General features: G+C 56.2%; 1 protein-coding gene across 1 annotated transcript in view; it reads right to left on the minus strand.

Annotated features, from left to right (window-relative positions):
• The window catches only part of cmtm4 (CKLF-like MARVEL transmembrane domain containing 4), an 82970-nt gene continuing 64870 nt past the window's right edge, over positions 1-18100 (minus strand). The window contains exons 3-4 of the mRNA XM_048546280.2: positions 15695-15793; positions 1-4971 (exon numbers count right to left, since the gene is read on the minus strand). Coding sequence (XP_048402237.1) covers positions 4795-4971; positions 15695-15793 — 276 coding nt within the window. The 3' untranslated portion in view covers positions 1-4794. The remainder of the gene's footprint in view (positions 4972-15694; positions 15794-18100) is intronic.

The following is an 18100-nucleotide window of genomic DNA, read 5'->3' on the forward strand; positions in this document are numbered from 1 at the left end:
TTTTGTAACACTCAGTAAAATTTATTTAATCAAAAAGGACTCAGTGAGTAGGATGGAGCATCCATGAATAACAAAAGGTGGTTGTATACAGTATAATCAATAACAAGGCATACAAAGTGACAAAAGCTAGGAGGTCGGAGGATGGGAATTTTTTTTAAAGGAACCAGCAGCAGACAAGCTTTTAAAGAAGGGAAAAACTGATTTTAAAGTAAATTGGCAAGAAATATAAAAACAAGGAGGAGGTTCGACAGCTATATAAAGAGGGAATTAGTTGAAGTGGGTATGAGAACCCTTAGAACCCTTGCTGAAAGGTAGATAATTTAGACCAACATCTTGCATTAGCTTTTCCTCACATTTATATCTCAAACTTAGCAGACAAAATGATCTTGTGTCAGTCTCTGCCATAAGGGAGAAAGCATTCAAACAATCAAAGGCAAACCATAATTTAATTGGACAGAGACTGCAAATAAACTGGACAGAGGGATCTGGGTGTACATGCAAATAAAGCACGAAGCATTAGTATGCAGGTACAGCAAGTAATTAAAACAGCAAATGGAATTTTAGCCTTTATTGCTTGGGAATTGATGTTTAAAAGAGGGAAGTTGTGTTAAAGATGCAAAAACGGTGTTGGTGAAGCCACTACTGTGTACAGTTTTGGTCCCCATATTTAAAAAAGGATGTAGTGGCATCGGAGACATTTTAAAGCAGTTTCGCTTGGCTAAAGGAGCCACAGTACCCATCTTCTATCTGCCTCCCCCTCTCTCCCTATTTATTTCAGAACCCCCTTCCCCTCCCCCATTTCTGAAGAAGGATCCAGACCCGAAACGTCAGCCTTCCTGCTCCTGTGATGCTGCTTGGCCTGCTGTGTTCATCCAGCTCCACACACCTTGTTATCTCTCAGCTGAAGCCTATGATGAAGGCATTGACTAATCAAGAACAGCCAAACTAGTTAGGCCTTTATTCAACAGACTTTCTCAGAATTAGTGAAGTAAAACATTCTGAGGGTCCCTAACAGGGTCAATGTAAAAAAAAATGCTTCCACTAGTAGGGAACCAAAAATCAGGGACATAGTTCCAGAATAATGGGAATCTCATTTAAAACAGGGATGCAAAGGAATTTCTTCCACAAAAATCTCAACAACAGTTGCCCACTGGCCCGTCAAGCCTGCTCTGCTATTCAATAAAATCAAAGCTGATCTGATTTTAACCTCAACTTTTTTTTAACTTAATCTACTTTTCTCATCAACCCTTTCAGAGATGTTATTACACACCTCTGAAGCAGGTGGAACTTGAACCTAGGCCTCCTAGTCCAGGAGTAGGCACACTACCACTGTGCCACTAAGAGGAGTATCACCAATAATCTTTCATGCCAAGAGGTTAACGAATGCCTGGAATTCTCTACCCCAGAGCGTTGTGGAGGCTAGATCACTGAAAGTACTTAAAAAGGAGACTTTTTTTTAAACAACTGAGGAGCTGAGGGCAGTGCGGAATGGGATAAAAGAGGAGTTGTGGCCTGGGATAGATCAGCTGTGGCAGGACTAGCTCGAGAGCGACAGTGGCCTTCTGCTGGTCCTGTTTCTCATGTCGTGTAGAGAGATTTAAATCAGGAATCTCCCGGTGGTGCACCCTGGTAGCTGTGCTCGCCTAGAGGAGATAGGATTGGGCTCGTCAGTCGAATAGCCTCGCTGCCCACGACCGTAAACAGGGACAGTAAAACTTTTCAAAAAGTAAACAGGTAAGAAATACCATTTCCTCTGAAAGGCCATCTAAAAAACCCACAGGAATTGTCAGACCAGCCCAAAATACCACTGCCAAATCATTCCCCAACAACCATGACCATTGAAATCAGTTTTATTTATTAACGAGGATACACACAAGAGGTGCAAGAATTTGAGCCAAGTGACATTCACAAAAACTAATCAAGTCTAAACATGTATAAAAATACAGCTCAGAGGAGACGGAGGGACAAGTTAAAGGATGAGGAGCAAACAGGAAAATAATCTCCCATACAACATGTCACAATTCTGGACAGGACAAACAAGACTCGACTACAATTAACACCGACCATTTAAAAAGACAGTTCTTGTCATTAAGGGATCTTTCCACAATCATCATTCCCTTCAGGACGGACTACACTTGCCCCGTACCTTCCCAACAAGTCCTGCCCCAGTTCCATCCCAAAACAAGGGGATCACTAATCCCTCGAGTGAAGGATGCAGGGGTTGGGAGGGAGGCGGATCAATGGTTCAATAAGAACAAAAATCACAAATGACATCTCCTCTCCCCCTCAACGCAGTGATTATTCCCGGCAACAGGCGTCAGAAATTAGACTGAAACCTCAGACAGTACCTCGCCCAGAAAATGCAAGAGCCAATATAAGCAAATGAACTCAGTATGCAGGAGTGAACGGTAGGAAATAGAGATTGTCATCAGTCCAGGAGAACAAACGCTCCCTGCAAAAGGCACTCTTGGTGAGACTTGAAGCAAATTCACAAGTCAGCTTTGAAACAGACATCAAACAAAACGAGAAGACTGCCGAGCATTGAAACTTTTTTTTTTGTCAGGGAGTCTTCCTTTTGAAACAAATACAAAATAGTTTATTGGTGAAATTAACCTTAGACAGTGAGACAGGGTGATGAGATATTCACCCCAGTACTGCAGGGCACTGACATTGATAACGCTCTGACCAGGGGCAACTGCAGGATGCTGCTGGCATCTAGAGGCAGGGAAGCAACACTACAAGTTTCGCTCTCCCTCTGAATCCTCCTCACTCCTGTCCGGATCAGTGTTTCCGTACTGACGAATCAATGTCAAGTTGGTGCATTGGATATTTTTTTAAAAAGGGACCTTTTTTAAAAATATAAAAACACAAAACCTGGGGAAAATTCAGGAGCGGTGAGGTTCCAGCAACCCTTGTGAAAACTGAAAGAGCTGCGGCTACTGCAAATCAGAAGCAAAAAACAGAAACTACTGGAAAAGCTCAGCACTCTGGCCGCATCTGTGAAGGGGGCCCGAAACGTTAATTCTGCTTTCTCTCCACGGACGCTGAACTTTTCCAGCAACTTTTGCGTTTTCTTCCCCAAAGTACTTTGGAGCCAGCAAAGCAACTTTTGGAGAGGTCACTGCTGTAATGTAGAAAATGCGATAGAGCCAATGTGTACACAGCAACACAAAAAGCATTCTTTCGGGTCGAGAGCACTAGGAATAGTCCTCCCAGTTTTCTTAATAAAAAGTGAGTAACGGGGTGTTTAACAACCATCTGGGAGGCCAGACGAAGTAGTCCCAACACCTGGGGCAATAGACAGCACCACAGGCAATGCAGCACTGCCTCAGCCCTGCACCGTCAGCCTGGATATGTACTCAAGTCTGCGGAGAGTGCCTTGAGACTGTAGAGGTGTGGAGGCTCCTCGCTGAGCAAGGCCAAAAGCTGCTTCACCAGGAAGCGAAATTCAAACCTTTGTGTATCACTTGAAGATGTGATAGAATTAGGCTAGAAAGAGTGGGCACCTTGCTGTACAGGTTGGATATGCGAGAACAGCCTGTAAATATATCGACACTGATACAAACCAGCGAGCATTGAAAAGGTCCCTGGACACCATCTGCATTAAATGTGATTCAGCCTTTCTTTTACAAAACAAAATTCTGATTGAGTGATTACTCCGAGCATATCTAATAAATATCCCATTCTTAGCATGTAATAGTTAGAAATATTTTAAGATTAAACAATAGAAATCAAGATATACATAAAATGGTCAACACCACAAGCTCTAATTTAACTTGTACCAAGACTAAACGTAAGGCAAGTGAAGACAAGGTGAAGCATCATAATCAGCAAAGTGACACCCTGCAGTTGGATATTAATCAGAGGCCACAGAACCTTCTCTTTCAGCATTGACATCTTGGTAAATTTACAAAAGCAGTTTCATCAAGAAATGGAACGCACTTATTTAGCCATGTTGGCTTTTTCAGATTTTGGTCCCTAGCAGAATGAAAACAAAGCCAAAAGAAAATTATTTTTTCAAAAAATCAAATCTTTCGATATCATTTCTGTTTTCATTTTAGAAGCAACTTGAATAGAAATGAGACGGAGATCAATGAACATCATCTTCTGCAGGATGTGAAAAGAAAGCACATTGTGAATGATGCAGTCACTCAAACTGCAAATCGAGGGGAAAGACATTGGTTTAGTGTAGGAGAGTTTGAACCATCTATATAGACACACATCTAACTCATTTACCAGCAGAATCCCCACATTCAAAGCTCCATTCTGCACTGTCTATTCAACAATCTGTTACTCTTTCGTACGTTAGACTAAAACAGGCCCTCATGCTAATTCTCACCATCACCCCTCTCAGGAACTTCAACCCCACTCCAAAACAAACTGGCCTTCAAACCCACTTCCTAATAAATAGAGAACTTTTATTCGTTATTAAGCAGCTGTTGATAGGTGAGCATCTCCCATCAGGGCCACAACAGGCACGAGGCACAACAAGAACCAGGTTCGGATGTCACTCCATGCAGCAGGAGCCTGGGACAGGGAGCATTGCTCAGAGCCACAGGACCTTCCCTGGCAACTACATGGCCATGGGTTAACATAAGACAACTCCAAAGCTTGATATTCCATCTCTCCACCTTTAGCCTGCCCTTCTACAATATTCCAAACTGCAAAAGAAAGAAAAAAAATCACAAGTGTCTGTTCTGTAAATGTTGGATGTTCGATCCTTCAGCTGCCAAGTATTGCAGAGCTCAGACACTCTCTCTCTCTCTCCGCTGCAGAGGGAGGCCAGTTCAATCTTCACCCTTCCAAACGTTGGATCTCAGGCCGACTCTCCACCTCTCCCCGAGATTCCGATCGGGCACGCGTGTACTCACTGGCTGGACCCCCAGTTTGGCGCCGAGCGCTTAATCTCCAAATCTTGAACGCTAAGTATGTGTTAACTGCATAGACACCCGCGGCCAGGAACCCAAATACCTGGTGAAGATCAGGGGGAGAAACAGAGGAATGATTAAAGAACCAATCCCTCAAGGCAAAAACACAGTGAGGACATCAAAAGGACTCCCACAACTTCATGATCTCAGTGAATGGTGGTGCAGATGGGCTGAATGGGCCTATTTCTGCTCGTTTGGTTATGAGATGCGCTAGAACTTCTCGTAACCGACACAGTACTTCACTTTGATGTGTTGTCACTGTAGTCGATTTTGCACAGCAAGCTTCCATCAGCAGCAATCAAACACTGACCCAGATAACCTGCCCTCCGTGATGTTGCCCGAGGGATAAATATTGAGTAGGACACCGCAGAGAATTTTCATAGAACATAGAAAAGTACAGCACAGTACAGGCCCTTCGGCCCACGATGTTGTGCCGTGGAATAAGCCTAATCCAAAAATAAAATAACCTAACCTACATTCCCCTCAATTCACTGCTGTCCATGTGTATGCCCAGCAGTCGCTTAAGTGTCACTAATGACTCTGCTTCCACGACTACCACTGGCAAACTATTCCATGCGCTCACAACTCTCTGGGTGAAGAACCTCCCTCCTTTCCGTCAAGATGCTTTGGGGTCTTTGACATCTGCCTGAACAGGGAGGCAGGGCCTCGGTCCAGTTCCAACTGAAAGCCAGCATCGCTGGCCAAGTGGCACTCCCTGGGTACGAGCACTAGGACTGTCAGCCCAGCTTTGGTGCTCAGGGCCCCCAGTATAGTGAGAGTGCTTCTTCAGGCAACACTGGCCTGAAAATTTCTCTCTCTCCAACTTGGAAACTGAACCTAAATCCCTCTCAAAAGAATCTGTTTAATGGCTGTGTAAACATCAATGGAATGTTGGCCTTTATTTCAAATGGAATGGAAGATAAAAATAGAGAGGTTTTGCTAAAACTAGACAAGGCATTAATCAGACAACAGCTGGAATCTAAGGAAAGATGTGTCAGAATTGGAGGCGGTCCAGAGATGGTTCACTCAACTGATATCAGGTATTGAAGGACTGTTTTATGAAGGAGTAGATGAGCAGGTTGGGCCTAAACTCATGAAGTTTAAAGGAAATGCACAAGATTGACAGGGTAGATGAGGACCAGAGGGCATCATTTCAGAATAAAAGCTTACACAGTTAAGACAGGGATGAGAAGGAATTTCTTCTCAGAGGGGAGTGAATCTGTGGAAGTCTTTCTGACAGAGTGTGTCAATGCTGAGTCATTCGGTATATTCAAGGCTGAGAGAGATTTTTAATCAGAATGACAATCGAGGGTTATGGGAAAAAGGCAGAAAAGTGGAGTCACAGATTTTCAAATCAGTCATGATCTTGTGGAACGGCACAGCAGACTCGATAGGCTGAATGGCCTACTTCTGCTCCTATATGCGATGGTTTAGAAAGGCTGGCTACTCGGATGGAAAGTTCTGGACCACGAACAAGACTCCTCAGGCACAAGGAGACTGGAGAGTCTGGGACTGCTCTCCTTCAAACTGAGGAATTTCAAGGGAGGGTTAATCTAGGTGTTCAAAATGACAGTGAGTTTTCACCGTGTGAGTGAGGAGAAACAGTCTCCAGGAGGGTCAGCAACCACAGATTACCCAGGGGAGGCAACGGCCTCATGGTATTATCGCTGGGCTGTTAATCTAACGTTCTGGGGATCCGGGTTCAAACCGCACCTCAGCGGATGGTGGAATTTGAATTCAATAAAATATCTAGGATTAAGAATCTACGGATGACTGTAAATTCATTAAATAAAAACCAAAAGAACTGCAGACGCTGTAAATCAGGAACCAAACCAAAGTTGGTGGAAGCACTCAGCAGGTCTGGCAGCATCTGTGGAAGGTGGAAAAACAGAGTTAACATTCCGGGTCTTTCTCTGAACTTTTTTATACTTTATTCATTCACTGGATGAGGGCATCACTGGCTGGGTCAGCATTTATTGCCCATCCCTAATTGCCCAGAGGCAATTAAGAGTCAACCACATTGCTGTGGGTCGGGAGTCACACCTAGACCAGACCAGACACCCTCATCCCCTGAATAAATAGAGAAGGAAAAAAAACTAGAGGGACACTGATGTAAAATGACTGGGAGCAGGAAGCCAAGGAGATTCAAATGGAACTGTAGCGATTGTAATTCCCTGATTGGACCAGATTAACAGCCACAAGCAGGGAGCCCAGGCTGGCAGATATAAACAGGAGTGTCAGAGGTTCAGTTCACTTTGAGGGGGTTGGATCAGCAACAAGGACTCTCTGCATGAAAGCAGAGTAGCGGCCTCCATGGAATTATTTTGGGAACTTACAGAAAAGGCGTTAAATAGTCAAAAAGAGAAAAAACTTTCCAGAACTGCAGAGGTGTGTGCTTGTGGGGAAGGGGGAGGTGGGCAGGAGAGTGGACAGCTTCTTCAAACAATTGCATCAACAACCTAACAGCATCCTTCAGAACTGATCTCTCAGCCAAGCGTTCACTCAGTCTTCACTGCCACCTTCTGAGGTAATTAGCTCTGTCACAGGGTATGGGTGGTGAGGGTGTGAAGAGAGGTAATTACAGTCTAACACCTCAAATCAAGGAGTTATCCTTTCTACGAGAGCTTTGATAGGCCAGGGAGGGGGAAGGGGAGGGGGACGGGTGAGTAGGGGAGGGGGAGGGTAGCGAGTGGGGGAGGGGGAGGGGGAAGGTAGCGAGGGGGGGAGGGGGAAGGTAGCGAGGGGGGGAGGGGGAAGGTAGCGAGGGGGGGAGGGGGAAGGTAGCGAGGGGGGGAGGGGGAAGGTAGCGAGGGGGGGAGGGGGAAGGTAGCGAGGGGGGGAGGGGGAAGGTAGCGAGGGGGGAGGGGGACGGTAGCGAGGGGGGGAGGGGGATGGTAGCGAGTGGGGGAGAGGGAGGGTAGCGAGTGGGGGAGAGGGAGGGTAGCGAGTGGGGGAGGGGGAAGGTAGCGAGTGGGGGAGGGGGAAGGTAGCGAGTGGGGGAGGGGGAAGGTAGCGAGTGGGGGAGGGGGAGGGTAGCGAGTGGGGGAGGGGGAGGGTAGCGAGTGGGGGAGGGAGAGGGTAGCGAGTGGGGGAGGGAGAGGGTAGCGAGTGGGGGAGGGGGAGGGTAGCGAGTGGGGGAGGGGGAGGGTAGCGAGTGGGGGAGGGGGAGGGTAGCGAGTGGGGGAGGGGGAGGGTAGCGAGTGGGGGAGGGGCAGGGTAGCGAGTGGGGGAGGGGGAGGGTAGCGAGTGGGGGAGGGGGAGGGTAGCGAGTGGGGGAGAGGGAGGGTAGCGAGTGGGGGAGAGGGAAGGTAGCGACTGGGGGAAGGGGAAGGTAGCGAGTGGGGGAAGGGGAAGGTAGCGAGTGGGGGAAGGGGAAGGTAGCGAGTGGGGGAGGGGGAAGGTAGCGAGGGGGGAGGGGGAAGGTAGCGAGGGGGGGAGGGGGAAGGTAGCGAGGGGGGAGGGGAAAGGTAGCGAGTGGGGGAGGGGGAAGGTAGCGAGTGGGGGAGGGGGAGGGTAGCGAGTGGGGAGGGGGAGGGTAGCGAGGGGGGAGGGGGACGGTAGCGAGTGGGGGAGGGGGAGGGTAGCGAGTGGGGGAGGGTGAGGGTAGCGAGTGGGGGAGGGTGAGGGTAGCGAGTGGGGGAGGGGGAGGGTATCGAGTGGGGGAGGGGGAGGGTATCGAGTGGGGGAGGGGGAGGGTATCGAGTGGGGGAGGGGGAGGGTATCGAGTGGGGGAGGGGGAGGGTAGCGAGTGGGGGAGGGGGAGGGTAGCGAGTGGGGGAGGGGGAGGGTAGCGAGTGGGGGAGGGGGAAGGTAGCGAGTGGGGGAGGGGGAAGGTAGCGAGTGGGGGAGGGGGAAGGTAGCGAGTGGGGGAGGGGGAGGGTAGCGAGTGGGGAGGGGGAGGGTAGCGAGTAGGGGAGGGGGAGGGTTGCGAGTGGGGGAGGGGGAGGGTTGCGAGTGGGGGAGGGGGAGGGTAGCGAGTGGGGGAGGGGGAGGGTAGCGAGTGGGGGAGAGGGAAGGTAGCGAGTGGGGGAAGGGGAAGGTAGCGAGTGGGGGAGGGGGAGGGTAGCGAGTGGGGGAGGGGGAGGGTAGCGAGTGGGGGAGGGGGAGGGTAGCGAGTGGGGGAGAGGGAGGGTAGCGAGTGGGGGAGAGGGAAGGTAGCGAGTGGGGAAGAGGGAAGGTAGCGAGTGGGGGAAGGGGAAGGTAGCGAGTGGGGGAAGGGGAAGGTAGCGAGTGGGGGAAGGGGAAGGTAGCGAGTGGGGGAAGGGGAAGGTAGCGAGTGGGGGAGGGGGAGGGTAGCGAGTAGGGGAGGGGGAGGGTAGCGAGTAGGGGAGGGGAAGGTAGCGAGTGGGGGAGGGGGAGGGTAGCGAGTGGGGGAGGGGGAGGGTAGCGAGTGGGGGAGAGGGAAGGTAGCGAGTGGGGGAAGGGGAAGGTAGCGAGTGGGGGAGGGGGAGGGTAGCGAGTAGGTGAGGGTAGCGAGTGGGGGAGGGGGAAGGTAGCGAGTGGGGGAGGGGGAGGGTAGCGAGTAGGGGAGGGGGAGGGTAGCGAGTAGGTGAGGGTAGCGAGTGGGGGAGGGGGAGGGTAGCGAGTGGGGGAGGGGGAGGGTAGCGAGTGGGGGAGGGGGAGGGTAGCGAGTGGGGGAGAGGGAGGGTAGCGAGTGGGGGAGAGGGAAGGTAGCGAGTGGGGGAAGGGGAAGGTAGCGAGTGGGGGAAGGGGAAGGTAGCGAGTGGGGGAAGGGGAAGGTAGCGAGTGGGGGAAGGGGAAGGTAGCGAGTGGGGGAAGGGGAAGGTAGCGAGTGGGGGAGGGGGAAGGTAGCGAGGGGGGAGGGGGAAGGTAGCGAGGGGGGGAGGGGGAAGGTAGCGAGGGGGGAGGGGGAGGTAGCGAGGGGGGGAGGGGGGAGGTAGCGAGGGGGGGAGGGGGAAGGTAGCGAGGGGGGGAGGGGGAAGGTAGCGAGGGGGGGAGGGGGAAGGTAGCGAGGGGGGGAGGGGGACGGTAGCGAGGGGGGAGGGGGACGGTAGCGAGTGGGGCAGGGGGAGGGTCGCGAGTGGGGGAGGGGGAGGGTAGCGAGTGGGGGAGTGGGAGGGTAGCGAGTGGGGGAGAGGGAGGGTAGCGAGTGGGGGAGAGGGAGGGTAGCGAGTGGGGGAGAGGGAGGGTAGCGAGTGGGGGAGGGGGAGGGTAGCGAGTGGGGGAGGGGGAGGGTATCGAGTGGGGGAGGGGGAGGGTAGCGAGTGGGGGAGGGGGAGGGTAGCGAGTGGGGGAGGGGGAAGGTAGCGAGTGGGGGAGGGGGAAGGTAGCGAGTGGGGGAGGGGGAAGGTAGCGAGTGGGGGAGGGGGAGGGTAGCGAGTGGGGGAGGGGGAGGGTAGCGAGTGGGGAGGGGGAGGGTAGCGAGTAGGGGAGGGGGAGGGTAGCGAGTGGGGGAGGGGGAGGGTAGCGAGTGGGGGAGGGGGAGGGTAGCGAGTGGGGGAGGGGGAGGGTAGCGAGTGGGGGAGAGGGAAGGTAGCGAGTGGGGGAAGGGGAAGGTAGCGAGTGGGGGAGGGGGAGGGTAGCGAGTGGGGGAGGGGGAGGGTAGCGAGTGGGGGAGAGGGAGGGTAGCGAGTGGGGGAGAGGGAAGGTAGCGAGTGGGGGAGAGGGAAGGTAGCGAGTGGGGGAGAGGGAAGGTAGCGAGTGGGGGAAGGGGAAGGTAGCGAGTGGGGGAAGGGCAAGGTAGCGAGTGGGGGAAGGGGAAGGTAGCGAGTGGGGGAGGGGGAGGGTAGCGAGTAGGGGAGGGGGAGGGTAGCGAGTAGGGGAGGGGAAGGTAGCGAGTGGGGGAGGGGGAAGGTAGCGAGTGGGGGAGGGGGAGGGTAGCGAGTAGGGGAGGGGGAGGGTAGCGAGTAGGGGAGGGTAGCGAGTGGGGGAGGGGGAGGGTAGCGAGTGGGTGAGGGGAAGGTAGCGAGTGGGGGAGGGGGAGGGTAGCGAGTGGGGGAGGGGGAGGGTAGCGAGTGGGGGAGGGGGAGGGTAGCGAGTGGGGGAGAGGGAAGGTAGCGAGTGGGGGAAGGGGAAGGTAGCGAGTGGGGGAAGGGGAAGGTAGCGAGTGGGGGAGGGGGAAGGTAGCGAGTGGGGGAGGGGGAAGGTAGCGAGTGGGGGAGGGGGAAGGTAGCGAGTGGGGGAGGGGGAGGGTAGCGAGTGGGGGAGGGGGAGGGTTGCGAGTGGGGGAAGGGGAAGGTAGCGAGTGGGGGAGGGGGAAGGTAGCGAGGGGGGGAGGGGGATGGTAGCGAGGGGGGGAGGGGGATGGTAGCGAGGGGGGGAGGGGGAAGGTAGCGAGGGGGGGGAGGGGAAAGGTAGCGAGGGGGGGGAGGGGAAAGGTAGCGAGGGGGGAGGGGGAAGGTAGCGAGGGGGGGAGGGGGAAGGTAGCGAGGGGGGGAGGGGGAAGGTAGCGAGGGGGGAGGGGGAAGGTAGCGAGGGGGGAGGGGGACGGTAGCGAGGGGGGAGGGGGACGGTAGCGAGTGGGGGAGGGGGAGGGTAGCGAGTGGGGGAGGGGGAGGGTAGCGAGTGGGGGAGGGGGAGGGTAGCGAGTGGGGGAAGGGTAAGGTAGCGAGTGGGGGAGGGGCAGGGTAGCGAGTGGGGGAGGGGGATGGTAGCGAGGGGGGGAGGGGGAAGGTAGCGAGGGGGGGAGGGGGAAGGTAGCGAGGGGGGGAGGGGGAAGGTAGCGAGGGGGGAGGGGGAAGGTAGCGAGGGGGGAGGGGGACGGTAGCGAGGGGGGAGGGGGACGGTAGCGAGTGGGGGAGGGGGAGGGTAGCGAGTGGGGGAGGGGGAGGGTAGCGAGTGGGGGAGGGGGAGGGTAGCGAGTGGGGGAAGGGTAAGGTAGCGAGTGGGGGAGGGGCAGGGTAGCGAGTGGGGGAGGGGGATGGTAGCGAGGGGGGGAGGGGGATGGTAGCGAGGGGGGGAGGGGGATGGTAGCGAGGGGGGGAGGGGGAAGGTAGCGAGGGGGGGGAGGGGAAAGGTAGCGAGGGGGGAGGGGAAAGGTAGCGAGGGGGGGAGGGGGAAGGTAGCGAGTGGGGGAAGGGGAAGGTAGCGAGTGGGGGAGGGGGAAGGTAGCGAGTGGGGGAGGGGGAAGGTAGCGAGTGGGGGAGGGGGAAGGTAGCGAGTGGGGGAGGGGGAGGGTAGCGAGTGGGGGAGGGGGAGGGTTGCGAGTGGGGGAAGGGGAAGGTAGCGAGTGGGGGAAGGGCAAGGTAGCGAGTGGGGGAAGGGGAAGGTAGCGAGTGGGGGAGGGGGAGGGTAGCGAGTAGGGGAGGGGGAGGGTAGCGAGTAGGGGAGGGGAAGGTAGCGAGTGGGGGAGGGGGAAGGTAGCGAGTGGGGGAGGGGGAGGGTAGCGAGTAGGGGAGGGGGAGGGTAGCGAGTAGGGGAGGGTAGCGAGTGGGGGAGGGGGAGGGTAGCGAGTGGGTGAGGGGAAGGTAGCGAGTGGGGGAGGGGGAGGGTAGCGAGTGGGGGAGGGGGAGGGTAGCGAGTGGGGGAGGGGGAGGGTAGCGAGTGGGGGAGAGGGAAGGTAGCGAGTGGGGGAAGGGGAAGGTAGCGAGTGGGGGAGGGGGAAGGTAGCGAGTGGGGGAGGGGGAAGGTAGCGAGTGGGGGAGGGGGAAGGTAGCGAGTGGGGGAGGGGGAGGGTAGCGAGTGGGGGAGGGGGAGGGTTGCGAGTGGGGGAAGGGGAAGGTAGCGAGTGGGGGAGGGGGAAGGTAGCGAGGGGGGGAGGGGGATGGTAGCGAGGGGGGGAGGGGGATGGTAGCGAGGGGGGGAGGGGGAAGGTAGCGAGGGGGGGGAGGGGAAAGGTAGCGAGGGGGGGGAGGGGAAAGGTAGCGAGGGGGGAGGGGGAAGGTAGCGAGGGGGGGAGGGGGAAGGTAGCGAGGGGGGGAGGGGGAAGGTAGCGAGGGGGGAGGGGGAAGGTAGCGAGGGGGGAGGGGGACGGTAGCGAGGGGGGAGGGGGACGGTAGCGAGTGGGGGAGGGGGAGGGTAGCGAGTGGGGGAGGGGGAGGGTAGCGAGTGGGGGAGGGGGAGGGTAGCGAGTGGGGGAAGGGTAAGGTAGCGAGTGGGGGAGGGGCAGGGTAGCGAGTGGGGGAGGGGGATGGTAGCGAGGGGGGGAGGGGGAAGGTAGCGAGGGGGGGAGGGGGAAGGTAGCGAGGGGGGGAGGGGGAAGGTAGCGAGGGGGGAGGGGGAAGGTAGCGAGGGGGGAGGGGGACGGTAGCGAGGGGGGAGGGGGACGGTAGCGAGTGGGGGAGGGGGAGGGTAGCGAGTGGGGGAGGGGGAGGGTAGCGAGTGGGGGAGGGGGAGGGTAGCGAGTGGGGGAAGGGTAAGGTAGCGAGTGGGGGAGGGGCAGGGTAGCGAGTGGGGGAGGGGGATGGTAGCGAGGGGGGGAGGGGGATGGTAGCGAGGGGGGGAGGGGGATGGTAGCGAGGGGGGGAGGGGGAAGGTAGCGAGGGGGGGGAGGGGAAAGGTAGCGAGGGGGGAGGGGAAAGGTAGCGAGGGGGGGAGGGGGAAGGTAGCGAGTGGGGGAAGGGGAAGGTAGCGAGTGGGGGAGGGGGAAGGTAGCGAGTGGGGGAGGGGGAAGGTAGCGAGTGGGGGAGGGGGAAGGTAGCGAGTGGGGGAGGGGGAGGGTAGCGAGTGGGGGAGGGGGAGGGTTGCGAGTGGGGGAAGGGGAAGGTAGCGAGTGGGGGAAGGGGAAGGTAGCGAGTGGGGGAGGGGGAAGGTAGCGAGGGGGGGAGGGGGATGGTAGCGAGGGGGGGAGGGGGATGGTAGCGAGGGGGGGAGGGGGAAGGTAGCGAGGGGGGGGAGGGGAAAGGTAGCGAGGGGGGGGAGGGGAAAGGTAGCGAGGGGGGAGGGGGAAGGTAGCGAGGGGGGGAGGGGGAAGGTAGCGAGGGGGGGAGGGGGAAGGTAGCGAGGGGGGGAGGGGGAAGGTAGCGAGGGGGGAGGGGGAAGGTAGCGAGGGGGGAGGGGGACGGTAGCGAGGGGGGAGGGGGACGGTAGCGAGTGGGGGAGGGGGAGGGTAGCGAGTGGGGGAGGGGGAGGGTAGCGAGTGGGGGAGGGGGAGGGTAGCGAGTGGGGGAAGGGTAAGGTAGCGAGTGGGGAAGGGGCAGGGTAGCGAGTGGGGGAGGGGGAAGGTAGCGAGTGGGGGAGGGGGAAGGTAGCGAGTGGGGGAGGGGGAGGGTAGCGAGTGGGGAGGGGGAGGGTAACGAGTAGGGGAGGGGGAGGGTAGCGAGTGGGGGAGGGGGAGGGTAGCGAGTGGGGGAGGGGGAGGGTAGCGAGTGGGGGAGAGGGAAGGTAGCGAGTGGGGGAAGGGGAAGGTAGCGAGTGGGGGAAGGGGAAGGTAGCGAGTGGGGGAAGGGGAAGGTAGCGAGTGGGGGAGGGGGAGGGTAGCGAGTGGGGGAGGGGGAGGGTAGCGAGTGGGGGAGAGGGAGGGTAGCGAGTGGGGGAGAGGGAAGGTAGCGAGTGGGGGAGAGGGAAGGTAGCGAGTGGGGGAAGGGGAAGGTAGCGAGTGGGGGAAGGGGAAGGTAGCGAGTGGGGGAAGGGGAAGGTAGCGAGTGGGGGAAGGGGAAGGTAGCGAGTGGGGGTGGGGGAGGGTAGCGAGTGGGGGAGGGGGAGGGTAGCGAGTAGGGGAGGGGAAGGTAGCGAGTGGGGGAGGGGGAGGGTAGCGAGTGGGGGAGGGGGAGGGTAGCGAGTGGGGGAGAGGGAAGGTAGCGAGTGGGGGAAGGGGAAGGTAGCGAGTGGGGGAGGGGGAAGGTAGCGAGTGGGGGAGGGGGAGGGTAGCGAGTAGGGGAGGGGGAGGGTAGCGAGTAGGTGAGGGTAGCGAGTGGGGGAGGGGGAGGGTAGCGAGTGGGGGAGGGGAAGGTAGCGAGTGGGGGAGGGGGAGGGTAGCGAGTGGGGGAGGGGGAGGGTAGCGAGTGGTGGAGAGGGAAGGTAGCGAGTGGGAGAAGGGGAAGGTAGCGAGTGGGGGAGGGGGAAGGTAGCGAGTGGGGGAGGGGGAAGGTAGCGAGTGGGGGAGGGGGAGGGTAGCGAGTGGGGGAGGGGGAGGGTTGCGAGTGGGGGAGGGGGAGGGTTGCGAGTGGGGGAGGGGGAGGGTAGCGAGTGGGGGAAGGGGAAGGTAGCGAGTGGGGGAAGGGGAAGGTAGCGAGTGGGGGAGGGGGAAGGTAGCGAGGGGGGGAGGGGGATGGTAGCGAGGGGGGGAGGGGGATGGTAGCGAGGGGGGGAGTGGGAAGGTAGCGAGGGGTGGAGGGGGAAGGTAGCGAGGGGGGAGGGGGAAGGTAGCGAGGGGGGAGGGGGACGGTAGCGAGGGGGGAGGGGGACGGTAGCGAGGGGGGGAGGGGGAAGGTAGCGAGGGGGGAGGGGGACGGTAGCGAGTGGAGGAGAGGGAGGGTAGCGAGTGGGGGAGGGGGAGGGTAGCGAGTGGGGGAGGGGGAAGGTAGCGAGTGGGGGAGGGGGAAGGTAGCGAGTGGGGGAGGGGGAGGGTAGCGAGTGGGGGAGGGGGAAGGTAGCGAGTGGGGGTGGGGGAGGGTAGCGAGTGGGGGAGGGGGAGGGTAGCGAGTGGTGGAGGGGGGGTAGAGTGGGGGAGAGGGAGGGTAGCGACTGGGAGAGGGGGAGGGTAGCGAGTGGGGGAGAAGGAGGGTAGCGAGTGGGGGAGAGGGAAGGTAGCGAGTGGGGGAGGGGGAGGGTAGCGAGTGGGGGAGGGGGAGGGTAGCGAGTGGGGGAGGGGGGCTGCTTGGTCCCTGGCCTCAGTACAGGCTGGAGTTTACCCCAGGGTAACTTACCACAGCAGCAATCTCCCCTCCTTTCTTCTGATTCATAGCTGCTAGCACAATGGAGGCGAGAAAGAAGAGGATAGCACTGACCACAGTGTTGATCAAATCCTGAGAAACAAACAGACAGAACTTTAACAAAAACAGAGAGCGAGTTTACAAAACAGAAACTTGTATTCTATCGCACCTCAAATCGTAGTGAAACACCCCAAAGGTGGAGCATAAATCAGAAAATTCCTTACGGACTGTGCTGATGTAATAGCCTATTTCTAGACTACAAATCTGCGTAAAAGTGTGACATCGAACCACACAGGGAGACTGTCAGTCAGAGATGAAACAGTTGATCAAAGAGCTAGGTTTTAAGGAATGTCTTAAAGCAGGAAAAAAAGGTTTGAGCTTTGAGAGAACTCTACAGTAACTGTGTCACAACTGTCTACAAACCATGCAGCACTGAAAGACTTTGTGCCTGCTGTCCATTGAGGGATCTGTGGGTTCTCCTGGGTTTTGGGCATCTGTACCAACCTGCACCACTGCACGCTGCCCTCGATGATGTTCCGGGGTGTACCGACAGTCACAAACCTCTTCGTGGAATGTCCCATTGCAAAGGAAGTCGGGGGAGAGATGCAGTGAGGTTTGGTCAAGTTTCCTCTCCAGCAGCTCCACGGTCTGTTCCCCAGGACACACACTGAGAGAAACATCGACTGCACCTGGAGGACCAACAACTCAGTGAAAGTTGCTCTTTGCTCTGCCCGAAACCTGTTGATCTTCCAGAGCCAGGAGCTGATCCTGCCTGAGTGTTGCAGACTGGCACATTCCAAGGTCCAGGACTATGTGCTGAGGGACGCATTAAAGCCTGGGGCAGCTGCTGCCAAGGTGCAGTGGGGAAAGACCACGTTCTGAGGTCTTCCTGCTGAGGGCAAATTGGGGTCTATCCAGTTATCAAACCCTCCCAGTGTCACAAATATATGTAAATATTAGTATTGTAGGTGTGAGAGAGGTCTGTGGTTTTTTAGATAGAGTTAATGTCCAATGTTTTGATTGTTTCCTTGATATGCAAACATACAGAACCAAACTACATTTGTGACTATGTGATATATAGAGATTATTTATGAATAAAGTACACTTTTGAAATTAAAATCTTAAAGGCTGCTCTCTTGGATTGGATTGCTCCTTCAGAGAATCAGTCATATGTTTGGCTGTACCCTTGAGTAATTCCTCTCACCTTCAGGAAATCCAAGAGAACAGGCTAACACCAAGCACCAACAATATCACAGAATTGTTACAGTGTAGAAAGATGCCACTCAGCCCATCATGCCAGCACTAGCCCCTTATCACCTAGCACCAACCTCCTGCCTTTTCCCCCAAACTCTTGCATATTGGATGATTATTTGGATAAAATATAATTCCTACAAGAATGCCTCAACGGATCCCATCTCCGGGTGGTGCATTCCAGACCCTAACTACTGGCCGTGTGTAAAACTATTTCCTTACGTCACCCTCAATTCTTTTGCATGTCAATTTAAATCTACACCCTCTTCATCCTTTTACAAGTGGGAACAATTTTCCCGATCTACTCTGTCCAGCCCAATCATAGCTTTGAAAACCTCTACCAAATCTCTTCTCCAAGGAGAACAATCCCAACTTCTTCAATCTGTACTCATCGCTGAGCTTTCTTATTCCTGGAACCATTCTTGTAAGTCACGTCTGCATTCTCTCTCAAAGCTCTCCCAACTTTCCTATGATATGGTACATACAACTGTACATGGTAGTCCAGCTGAGATCTAACAAGGGGTTTGCACACTGATGGAGCTCGGATCATCAGGTATGAGCAAGAGACCAGAAACAGGTCAGGGCAGAGATTTCAGAGGGTTGTGGCGCTGGGGTTGAGACAGGGAAGGGGCAAGCTGATGGAGTGGTCTAAAGCTATGGAACTGCAGGGCTGGGAGGCAATGTAGTTCAGTGAGGACAGTGATGGGTGGGTGAACAATCAGGACTTGGTATGAGACAGGATACAGGTAGCAGAATTGTGAGACAGTTCAAATTCATGAAGACCTACCCCTCCAACACTCCTATTCTACTTCTGAAAGCTATAACCCAGGGCAGCATGAACCCAGACTCAGTGGGCAGCGGTCTGTCCTCTGGGTTAGAAGGCCCACTGCAGGGATCTAAGCACAAAGCCTAGATTGAATGTAGGAGTACTGCACTGTCAAAGGCACACTGCCAGGGTCACCAGGTGAAATATAAAAAGGGTCTTCAATACATCCAAGATGACTCAATGAAATCCAGTTAAATAATTTCAATGTGTGGCCCTTGTTGTAACGTAGGGAAATGCAACAACTGATTTGTGCACAGCAAGCTCCCATGGACAGTCATGAGATTGTAACAGATAACCCGAGAGATCGGATTTCACACCAAACA

Source organism: Stegostoma tigrinum, chromosome 16 (genome assembly GCF_030684315.1).
Source record: "Stegostoma tigrinum isolate sSteTig4 chromosome 16, sSteTig4.hap1, whole genome shotgun sequence".
NCBI lineage: Eukaryota > Metazoa > Chordata > Chondrichthyes > Orectolobiformes > Stegostomatidae > Stegostoma > Stegostoma tigrinum.